The sequence below is a fragment of the Pleurodeles waltl genome, chromosome 11 (assembly GCF_031143425.1).
Source record: "Pleurodeles waltl isolate 20211129_DDA chromosome 11, aPleWal1.hap1.20221129, whole genome shotgun sequence".
Taxonomy (NCBI): Eukaryota; Metazoa; Chordata; class Amphibia; order Caudata; family Salamandridae; genus Pleurodeles; species Pleurodeles waltl.
Genome location: NC_090450.1, coordinates 909080304 through 909092670, shown reverse-complemented (window position 1 = coordinate 909092670; position 12367 = coordinate 909080304). Strand labels below are relative to the sequence as shown.

The 12367-nt window shown below is 39.3% G+C and overlaps 1 protein-coding gene across 5 annotated transcripts in view; it reads left to right on the top strand.

The window, feature by feature from the left end:
* TCTN1 (tectonic family member 1) overlaps positions 1 to 12367 on the top strand; it is a 275107-nt gene that overhangs the window by 223718 nt on the left and 39022 nt on the right. For all 5 annotated transcript variants that reach the window (XM_069214867.1, XM_069214866.1, XM_069214868.1 and 2 more), the window contains 3 exons: positions 5684 to 5822; positions 6487 to 6637; positions 9785 to 9907. In XM_069214867.1, the coding sequence (XP_069070968.1) occupies positions 5684 to 5822; positions 6487 to 6637; positions 9785 to 9907 (413 nt within the window). The remainder of the gene's footprint in view (positions 1 to 5683; positions 5823 to 6486; positions 6638 to 9784; positions 9908 to 12367) is intronic.

The window sequence follows — 12367 nt, the reverse complement described above, 5'->3', positions numbered from 1 at the left end:
AGTCCATGACAGGGCTAAAAGTAGATGGTAATTTAATAAACCAGTTTATGTAAGATTGGAAATCTCGTAACTAGGCAATCATAGCTGGGTGTGGTCAGGACATATGTAAATTATGTCAAACTTTGTTAATGTGAGGGCCTCTAAGGGCCTTATAGCCCTCAAAAATAGCATCTAAGGTCAGGTCAAGCTACCAGCACCTGCTTGTTTGCGACCTGAGGAGCACTTGGAGGCTATGCTACGTGACAATGTTTTTTTAATAGCTCTTTGAAATAGACTGGACAGATGTGAGCCTGGAGTACGGTGTGACAGAAGGGTAGTTTAGTGGCAGAAATAACATCAGGGATTAACCCAGAGATGGGCTAAAGCTAGAAACTGAGGCTATGTATGAATTAAAAAATGGAAGGAAACAGCGCACCAGGGAGAAATGTTCTTATAGAAATAAGAGTAGCTTACTATAGATGGGGACCATTCATTTTAACGGGATAACAGGTATCTCTTAGAACCTGAGTAGATAATGTTATGAACCTACAATCGGTTCTGAACAATTTCTTCTAAATAATTAGTGCTTTAGTCCAACAACTCAGGACATATCAATAAATAATTATTAACAAATGATTAACACACAGACACATGAGCCTGTATTCTCTCCGTATATTATCACTTGTATAATGCAGCAATGCAGAACACTAAAATTATTAGACACATGACTGACTGTCTTACATCAACAGTAAACAATTGAAAAGTGCAGATTGGTAACATGGTCATAACAAAATGAACAGTGACAAATGACAAACAAATGACATGTAAAATTAATGTGATTGGGTGTCCATTATATCCTTTCAAGTTGTTTGACCATATCTTATTGGCCTATTGTTGTAAGACAACAATGTGTCTAATAATTGTAGTGTTCTGTAGTGCTGCGTTTTTTGAATGATAATATACAGAGAGAATATATGCTTGTGTGTGTTAATCATTTGTTAATCATTCATCAATATATCCTGATTTGTTGGACTAAAGCACTAACTATTTAGAATAAATTGTTCTCTTCCCAACAAAACAGATAACAGTTTCATAACATACTGTAGCCAGGGAGGCCGACTGATTTTAAGAGTGAAATGAATTGATAGAGAGTCAGTGCATTAAGGAGGACCGAGCAGTCCAATTTATGGTATGGGAAACAATTTAAGAAGTATGGGACAAGAGTGAAACTGCAGATCTGAATATGGAATAAGGAAAGCCCTGTTATATAGTGGTTATTGACAGGAACTGCTAGTGAGAAAAGACAGATGAATTTGTATGAAAGAAATGTGCACTTCATGTCTGGGCGTATCTTCGATACAGTGGGCAGAGCTAGATGGGTTTTTACAGTTACAAGTAAACCCAGAGTCAGATAACATAGCATAAAGAAAGAGGAACAAAACATGTCAGAGATTGGACTAACACTCCAGCCATCTAGGAGTTTTAGGTTATCATACCATAAGGTAGGAGGAAAGATATAATGAGTAAGCTACTTCATGCAAAGAGGTATTGAAGCCTAACTGATCACAGTGATCTGTACAGGACTATGTTGTTTTAAGCAGAAATAGGAAGACTTGAAGTCCAGTTACAAATCAAGGTGGGATAAAGGCAATGACAAGTATCAGTTCCCTAAAGGTGATACACAATTCAAAGAGGGGAGAATGGCTACATCCATTAGAGTCATATTACTGTAAAGATTATTGAACATTGTATTGGACATTTAAGAAGACAACAAGGTACATCACAGAGGTGTTGTGGTCTATAGTAGTATTAGCATTCTCCAGTCAAATGCACATGATGGTCAACTAGACTGCACGCAGGTTATAACAAAATTATATGCAACAAGTTGCATTACAGTAGTGTATTAGTATATAGAGATACAAGACGATATATTCAAAAGAAAGCATTTAGACTGGTTGAGAATCATGGAATCTTATTTAGAAAGTTCACAGCCCAACACATTAATAATTAATATAAAACTAGACATTATGTAAAAATCATAATATATTAGGTGTTAAGATGCAAGTGTTTCATCAGAGATGGTAAGATGAGTGCAGTAAGGACCAAGCATCTTTTTTCATACTCCTTGGATATTTTCCATACAGAAGCATTACTATTTTGCAATCTCTATATAATCTATACCGTGGCACTAAAAGCCAGGTTCATACACTAAAAATGGTTCAATGTATGCTGATATTCTTCAGCATAAATGTATTAAAAAGACCTTAGGAGTAGATTCATGTTTGTAGTCGTGAAGGTGGGTTGAAAGTGATTTAGGTAAAGGTATAATCTACAATTGTTGTATCTTGGTGATCTGATACCAGGCCAAGTAAAGGAACACATTGCATAAACGCTTTAATATCTGTTAAATAGGGACAGGAACTCCTTTGCCTACTGGGTAGGAGGACGTTAGCTGTAACTGAGGGGGGCCAGGTAGAGGCTGAGGCCGGATTAGTGGATGAGGCTGACTGGGATTTAGTCAGGTTTTGTTGTATTAAGACAACATTTGTTGTAACTGTTTAAACATAATAACTATAGGTTGATCATGATTATATTCTCTAGAATAGGAAATGTAAATGTTTGAAAGTGTAACAATATTAAATGATTTGTCTGGATAGATCTGAGGTCCTGACTGGTTTAGCACCGTTTTGAAGGGTAGAAGGGTTCACACAATCCATCCTGCCATACCATTGATAATCCTGCCCCTTGCAGGGACCTTAAAGGCGGCACCATTAGCTATGCTCTACCACATGGAAGTTATTACCTCATACTTTACTGATTATCTTTTGCTGATCCATTCATTCATTCCCACCTTCTCTAGTGGCAGAGCCCCTAAGATGTTTGCTCTCTCCTTCTGACTCAGAAACAGACACAGAGCCCCAGCAGATAGAGGGGACCAACGAAGAGAGATGCCCAGGTGCACCCATTTGAAGGTGGCCTTCTCAAGTACTGATAGATAAGGTAATAGCTGACCTTGCTCAGTGCAGCCTTTCAGTACACCTGACAGCATGCCTCTGCCCAAAGGAAGATATCCTTCACTGGATTGCAGTGGTGCTGCGTGGCCTTGCCACGAAGGAAGCAAGCATTATTTGGAACTCTTAGACGGGTGATAAGAAGGTTGGGACCTGGTTTCGACCACTAAGGCAATATCATGGTTTCTGTGTTGACATTTGTCGAGTATACAAAAAAGTGATGGATGAAATGAATGAAGTAATCTCAGCCACTGGTAATTACTCGGGGCTGCATTCCAGTACACTGTTATTTTCCACATCAAGCCACTGCACTTTCCACCCAGCTATATGCAAATCTATCTTGGCCCTGCTCCAATGGGAATAGCCCAGCCCAAACTGGCAGGTCAGGTCCTTCCTGAATTGGAATGCAAGCAACCCAGGACCAGTTTTGCCCTAGTTAGGAAAAAAGGACAGAATAAAAAAAAGAAATAGAATAATAATTATGCTGTAAGAAAAACGTATTGAAGACGATAAAGAAAACAGAAACGGAAAAACATGAATACCAATCATTTTTAAACATGATTACATAAACTCTATAGCAGACAACGCTATTATCTCCACATCTGCTTATTATAACTATTTCCTTTATTTCAGTCTATTTGCAGGGCCAAAGAAAGTTACTTTCCTTCTAATTGTTTTTTTAAAAGAAAACATTACAATGTATCATACATGATACACCGAAAAGATCACAGTACACAACCACAAAGATCCCTTTTCCTCTTGTAGCAAAATCAGTTTGTAGCTAGTCAATTTAATTTCCGTTTGAATTTTCTATAGCTTTATTTCAACAATAATAAAATTAAAGATATATAATTTTTTTTAATATATGTGCTCATATTTTATATTACGAGTACACAAATTATAGACAATACGGTAATGAACTTTGTGTGGGACTTTTTTTTAAATAATTGGCTATAAACACCAATATTTTAAATCAAAGCCTGTAGGCAAATGTCCTAAAAGTATATAAACATAAATGATCACCCTAACTTAATAACATTATAGTATAACTCCCCATAGTACTTTAGTATTTCCATTCATTTTAATCCAGATCTCTTGTGCCTCATGTATTTCGACTTGATAACCATTTTTTTCTCCTTCATACTTCCTATACCCCTTCCAAAATGGCATCCTTTAAATACTGTGACTACAGAATGGTGGATAATGTTTGCTCACTGTACCTTCCATGTTCACCTCTTTAGTTTGGCACCTGGAGCCTGATGGTTGCCGCTCTTCCTTTTCATTTATAAACTATTTAGTATCTGTTTCCGTTAATAAAGTTTCATGACTGCTTGAATATGTACTAATGAATAATCGAATTTACTGTTTTTGGCAATATCAATGGCAGGAAATATGAAAGATACAAATGAAAAATCCTCTCATGCTGAAATAAACAAGTGGCAAGACTAGGTCGATCCTAAATCTCAATTTAGTATAAATGCAACTTTTGTCTGATAAACAGTGATCCCAAATTATTTATATGCATCTAATGTAATCTAGTATGCAGTGGTACAATTTATTTTTTATTGAATTGAACGATAAGCATGCATCATGTGTCCTTAATTAAGGTTTAATTTTGAATATCTGCATACAAATCCATAACCTGTTTTTTTATCTTTTTCATTTGTTATGTAACTATATTTACAGTTCTCTGCAGATGTGCATGTTACCAGTTAGGTCTCCTGCGTAGCTTATGGCATCACAAAAATAAGATAACCTATTCCAGGTAGCATAATGGACTCTTTTGCATGTTTCCAATGAAATGGAAACTGAATATTGATTTGAACACACCAGATAAATCTATCTTTGGACGGTTGCTTCCTTTGATAAAAATGCCTCGGTTTGGGAAATAGCCTTCTGTCTGCAAAAAATGCCGAAATTAGATTTTTGACACATGGGCACTTTTGTGATCTCGTCCTTACTCGCATATCATTTCGGATTATCCGATTAACCGGAAGATTATTCTCCCAGAATGTGTTTCACTTAAACCAGTCATTAGATCCCGCCCCACTTCACATGCAAAGCAAGGACTAACTTGCTGGTGTTCGGTTTTGGAGTCTGGAATATCTGCCGAGCTCTTGAGTACCTACGCTAGTAATGATTCACAGAGACTCATTTCTACAGGTTGGATAATAAGACTAATCTTGTTTTGAGTCTCTTACTGTAATGATCAAGCCTTTTCCAGTCATGTGCAGGCTTACCCTCCAATGTCTGTGCTGTACTATGTGGGTCTTCCTAGTTCTGTGGGAAAACTCCATATGCATCATGTAAGCGCCACTTTCTAAAATGGTAGGTTGTCCAGGACCTTCTTTACAACCTGCCTGCCTGAAGTCTGACAAGAACCTATGATGTCACCACCCAGGGTCCCAATATTGTATCCCAGAATGTAAACATCAGTAGATAGATGTTACTCACCATTATTACTCTGCCTGATATTACATATAACCTTCAGCTGTGAGTGACAATTTTAGTGCTGCCAGATTCTGTTAGAAGCAAGTTTTCTAGAGCATGGGCATGTTTAGGTGCTCTCAGTGTGATGTCTGCTGCAGACGTATGCACACAGTTTTTGGTCCTCTTGCCTAGATGAAGTTTTCATGTGTAAGTAATGTTTTCCCATTTATTAGTGAAGTGATTTACCTTGACTGTTTTCACATCTTGTATTATTCAGAGCACCAATAGATATGGGCAGCTGACGATGATGCAGAGTTCATCAGATCAAGACTGTTTAGCAGTGGAAGGCATAAGAAGTCCAGTACTGTTTGGATATAACATGGTGTCTGGCTGTAAATTAACGTAAATGTCATTACTCTTTTTTAAAAAACTTGCATATCCCCATTTGTGAAAGTGTTCTACATCCGTATTTTGTCGATTTTTTTTTTCTTTATTATTTTCCTACCGCACCACTAGTGTGATATCCATTTGCGTAATGCATCAGAGTACAACACGCCTCCCTTATTTAAGGTGCCGTGGAAAGGGTAGAAATGTGTTAATGGGGTTTCCACACATTTGTTCTGCATATTGTAAGTACAGCTGGTATTCAGATAGTATGTGTTCCGCATGTTTAAAGCGGCAAGTAGACGTTTCTTTAATTTCAGCTCCTGAAAAGGAATTGAAAATCACAGTAATTCCGTGTAATATTACCTCCAGCATAGGTTTTGTTGTAAACAATTCAAGTTATTTACACTGTACTTGACAAGGTTGTAAATCAGGCGCTTACATCAGATATCTTTACAGCTAATGCTGTACCTGATACCAGGTGTAAAAGAAGTATATCCTTGATTTGACCCATATTCTGCACCGCTGGTGCGTGCGACATAATGTGCAAAAACCTGCAGTGCAGCAACTGTTTTAGCACACCCTCTTTTAAAGCATTTTTTCTTGCCTTCCTGAAGGTGAAGGCACAAGTCAGCCAAATATCTGTAATTCACTAAGTTTGCACTGTCTTTTTCTCTTGAAGGTATTCCGCATCTAAATGCCAGCTAATGTCCGACACTATCACTCAACTGCTCAGGGGGCAGAACTTTCCAGATTATGTGGCATCTTTTGGAAATTCTCAGCTTGAAAATGTGGCAGACTGGGTGGCTGTCAATCAGATCAGCACAGTACAGGTGCAGTTTACATGTTCTTTTGTGGAATACTTCCATGTTCAAAGCTGGCAGAACGTTTGCATGAGAGCCTCAATATTGTTCTGTTGGCAAAAAATTTACACCAGGGGTTTCCAAACGTTTCTGTATTGAGAGCTACTTCTGATAAGTGGAAATCATTATGAACTACTAAAGGTTAAGAAACTCGTGCAGACACCCCCACACCCAGCTTAAGCGACTTAAGCCTAATGTCCATTGAGTTGGTTTGCACAAATTGCTTTGACTAGGGGCACTATAAAAGGTCTGACGTGTGTAAGTGAGGGCATGGTCCTTAGGAATGTATGAACACCTGCGCATATGAATGGGGGATATGTGTGTGTACAGGTGATTGAGAGACTATGTTGTATGTACTTGTGGCACAGGGCATACCTTTTGTCATATGTTGCACCGTTACATGCATAACATAAACATGCAGCCATTTTGTTTTAATTTGGAGAAATTTAAAGTGCAGATACATGTTCTACAAACATGTTCAGAATATGAAACATTTTTCTGCACTTTGACTGTATTTTTCACTTATAAGTATGGCACTGTGTGGAGAAAATTAAACTGAAGAACTAACTTTGATTAATATGGATTCCATACCATAAAACTCATCATTTAAATTTCCCCATTTCCAAGTGTCACATTTACAAACACCAGGCATCTTGCTCCCAGTGACCTGTAGACATGGTGTCATATTTACAGAAAATTACATTTGTTTAAATGGTAGGAGTTTAAAGTGAAGAAACATTAGGACGTAATTGGCTTCATTAAAATTGGAGCACGATATTAAGACTTGGGGTCCGATTATGACGCTGGCGGTCTATTGACTGCCAGGGTCATGGTGGCGGTCTGACCGCCGCCTAAGCGGTGGTCGGATGCTTTGGCGGCTGTCTGACCACCCCATTATAACTGCGGCAGTCGTTCAGTGGTCGGACCACCAGCACCGCCAGTTTTCCTCCACATGAGGGTCTGGAGGTGCTGGTGGTCCTATTCCACCAGGGCAATGCTGCAAGCAGTGCCACCCTGGGGATTACAGCCCCCTCTCCGCCAACCTTTACATGGCAGTAGAACCACCATGTAAATGCTGGCGGGGATGGAGTACGGGGGGGCCAGGCACTGCCCATGCACTTGGCATGGGCAATGCAGGGCCCTCCCTGGCCAGCCCCGTCTCAAAGTTCACTGTCTGCAGACAGTGAACTTTGCAGCGGGTACTGGTGCACCCTACGCACTACAACATTGCCGCCGGCTCAATTACAAGCTGGAGACAATGCTGTAGGCCGTTTCCTGCTGGGTCAGCAGGCAACTCGTAATGGTGCCCATGGGGAAGCGGCTGCACTGGTAGCAATTTGCCTGTTGGGATTTCGGGGGACACTGTAAACCGTCCGCCGAAATCATAATGACCCCCTTAATGTTTCATAAAAAAAGTTTTTCCACTTTAAATTTCTCTCATTTAAGAAAATGACTATTTTTCAGTTATAAATATGGCACAGTGTCTACCAGCCACCGGAAGCAAAAGGCCTGCTGTGTGTAAGTGTGACACTTTGAAATGGGTGGAAATTAAATTGAAGAGGTAATCATTAAGGTAAGTTTTCATTTTAATGTTCTCCCATTGAAAAACATTTAGAAACATCATTTTGTTTTCACATTCCAATATTGAGTTGAAAAGGACTTTTATTTAAGAGTTAAGTAATTTGGTGCTGCATATCTTCACCTCTGTGCCATAGCCTGGCCCTTACATCTGACTGAGCACTGCTTATTATCAGGCTCTGCTATCTGCAGCCTAATGATAATAATGTAAAGTAAAAAAAGCCTCCCCTTATCTTTAAAAGAAAAATGTGACGCTGTCATTTGCCCTTTTAAAAATGAACAGGTAGCTCGCAATTGACTGGCTAGAGACACTTGCTCTACACTTTTATCAAAGTTGCAAGTGGACCTGGACAAACCTGTTTTTATTGTTGGAAAATAACTGCGAGATGAACTCACTGCTTTATTGTGCAGTAATCAAGTGAAAACGATTGGTTAGCAAAAACGTAGCCCAGCTTGGAATTTCCTACTGTGAAAGTCCAATGAAAACTTAATCTTATGCTCAGAATTCCAGTGTGGGTGCAAATAAATATAGCAAAATCTCATATTCTGTCACATACATTTGTTTTGGAGGAAAAATGTGGATGAAATTGCATGAAAATCGACCTTATCCCCACTGGAAACCTGCAGAACTTGGGCATTCCCATATAACTGCAGAAAAGGTATTACTGGGATACCTGCAGGCAGAATCTGAATCCCAGTCATTGTCAAGAGGCTGAAACGTTAAACTACTCCATCTGATCTCAGACTATCGCTTATATTTGCACAGGTTCTGCAGCTGCTGCATCACCCAACCAAGCAGACTCATGGTAAAATGCAGTTCAGTGCGCTTGTGCATGTAGGCAAGGGTGTTTTGCCTCGCTCTTCTAGGTGCTTCCTTTGGGAAGGCAGTTTTACTTTCCATACTGCCTCATAAACCATAAAATAAATGGGGCCATGGGTGTGCTACTTTATATTGTGTGCACACCAATGTAATTGCCTTTGGGAAAAAAAAGTTTCACAATCTGTAAAGACTTCAGAACACACATTGTTTTATATGCATACTGTTATAATGTGCTAACCACTTATATATTCAGCAGAGTGTTTCTTTTTAGTATTATTCTTAACATCAAAAACACATGAGTTGTCATTTACTATTTATGTATATTGGTTTGTTCCCGTGTGTTTTCCCCCACCTATTCCCACATGTGGTACATTTCTTGTGTTGAGGAATGCAGCCTACTTTAGAATGTTGAATGAAGAGTGTGAGTGGAATGGTGACTGGGAGCTGAAGGAAGTGGAAAGTGGAGACTGGATAAAGACGTCTACACTCATCTTCTCTTATGTTTCATCTTTATAACACATACACTTCTTACCCTGCCATGCAGTGGGTGCTGTCGGGCCTCAGTATGGCTAGGTAGCTCTATACAATTACTGATTCTTTAATGGTATGCCGCAATTCAAACATGCAATTCCAGTAAATGTTTCTTTTTACCTGAGCCTAATATCAGCTCGGCAGAGTACCATAGCTGCAACTAACCTTGATGTTCCCCCCTCTCACAGGAAGCATGCCAGGTTCCCGTATCTTCAGAAATCGTCGTGAGTTGGAAGAAATATGGATCCTTGGTTAATCCTCAAGCCAAAATAGAAAGTGTCACTGTTAAAACGTCATACGCATCTCTCAAGGTACGCAATCTTCCTTTAACAACGAAAAAAAAAGATTTGTAATGCAAAGGTTATATTTTAGTACGAGTATTTACTGGTACAACTGTGGTTCATATCCTACAACGAACCATCCGCCAACAAATGGTTGCACGTTTTGTTCCCAGATGAAGGTCCATGCTGCTTTCTGCAATCTTGCCCATTAATTGATTAAGGACCAACCTCTGAAGGAAAATATACCTAAATTAGCACCACTGTCTAAATCTCTTCTATGTAATGGATAGGCAATCAAAAAGCAAATACCTCTAGCAGACATAAGGCAGGATGAGGACACAAAGGAGAGAAATCGTGCTGATGAGAAGATAACATTGATACAAAAACATCACATACACAATAAGTAGTGTTAAAATACCACTCTTGTTATTAGACAAATGTAATTACTCAAGTGCACGCTCGTCCATTCCAAACATGTAAGTTACTGTAATGTGTTCATTCAGGAATCCCGCTTGTCCATGAATATTTACCAAAGGTCACCTGAACGCTACCTTTCCCAGTCACTGAAATCCAGTCCATAAATCATTGAGACAAAAAGTTGTCATGTAGCACTCAGCTGTATCAATCTGAGGAGGTTAAGGAGCACTCCGTGTATTTTCAAACGGATTATAGAATATAATGATTCTACACCTGGAGGATAATTGGAGGAATGCAGGACTATTGCCTGACTAGGTGCTCACATCTGTGAAGTTATGTTGTGCTCTTAAAGGTAACCTCTTTAAAGTTCAGTTCATTGAAGTCAAAACCCTAGTCGTTGTAAGTGCCCACTATGTGAGGTCGAAGATTAGGAAGGAAGCCAGCTTTGAGCACTCACCCGGTTCGTCCTAGACATTAAAAGTTACTGGCTGGTATAATATGTACGCGCTGGTCCACCATGCATCAAGTAAGTATATATTTAGTCATCTTCAGTACAATATTATTCTCCTGGAGGGCGTGCAATGGAAAGAAACTTGAATGTAGAAGATACTGTAAAAGAGAATCAAACTGCATGTGGCAGAATTAAAACACGCAAATGTAGCAAGCTTAATGATTTTGCAGATGGCCCCCATCTAGCCACCTATGAGAATCCACCTCTTGCCTTTTAGAGAATTAATTGTATGCTTTAGGGAGTAAAAAATATGTATCCATTTTGTGTTACATCTATAAATTGTGTACCCATAGACCAGGTCACGTGTGTTGCTTCTAACTTGTCTGGGCCAGGGGAAGTAATGCATGTTGTTAATTTCTGCGTGTGGCTTTAGAAATTCATACTAGGCACATTTCTCCGACCACTGTAGTTCGTCTCCCACAGTATACTTGCAGAAATACTGACATATTTAATATGTCTGGCTTGAGAGAATGCCCCTTCTAACACTAATCACATTATGTATGCACAACCGAAAAGTACCCAGCTGTTAAAAGCAGAAGTTGAGTTATTTTTACTACTAATATTCTCTGCAACGATCTTAGTTGTATGTAGTAATGGTCGGACTACTTTTGCTTTCAGACATCTGTGTGCACTATTTAAAGCTCATAAGCAAATGCGTTTTCCATTTGTGACTCCCACCACTCTTGTCCTGTTTCTCTTCCTCTTACAAGTCTTCTGGGTGTTTAATGTGGTACTTATGGTTTCACTGTTTCTTGTTTTGAGTGGTGGGGACAGAGGATGTAGGGGAATGTTTCAGGATTATTTTGCACCGCTTAGATTTTTTCTGTATGGATCCAAATACTGTTCGAGTGCCTGGACTCGGAACTCTTTTTATAAATTGAAGGAAAGCGGAGGCATACGCCAGTACAAAACAATTACATGACTTTTCTTTTGTGCTGTAATTATACCAAAATGTTTCCACAATGGATACTGGACTTCGGGAGAGGGTCTTATGGTCTCCCTTGCCCTACACCTGTCCACATTCTAGAATCAGTTATAGCCTCCTGCTTCTTTTAAGTTGTGTTGCATGTATCCCTAGATCTAGAGTGCACAGGACTTCAGTTTTCGCTCGTCTTTCTTGCAGATTTTCAGTATGTCCTTGGGTCCGCTTACCGCTTTCTTTAGAAACTGTTGCACAGACCTGTTGCTGGCAATTAGGGTGACTGATCTCTACCCACGACACACACAGCACCAGAGTCATCAATGGCGATGCCTGTTTATTCATTAGTTTAGAGACCGAGTTGAAATGATCCCACAGAACACACTCGCTATCTCTTGTGATCTGTTTAGTGCATTGTCATTTCTAGCTTTGATCTTGTTGATCTTTAGTTTGAGCGTTAGGAGAAGGTTGTGATTTACAGATGACCGCTTTGAGTTGCGGTCGCTTGCTATAGTAAAGGGCGTTGGAGGTAATTTGCTGGTTTGTGTATTTACTTTTAAGAAAGCCTTTGTCAGCCATACTACTTTCTATCTTGCTTCAATGATCCTAATTGTTGGAAAAGGGTGAACTTGTGGATTTGGCA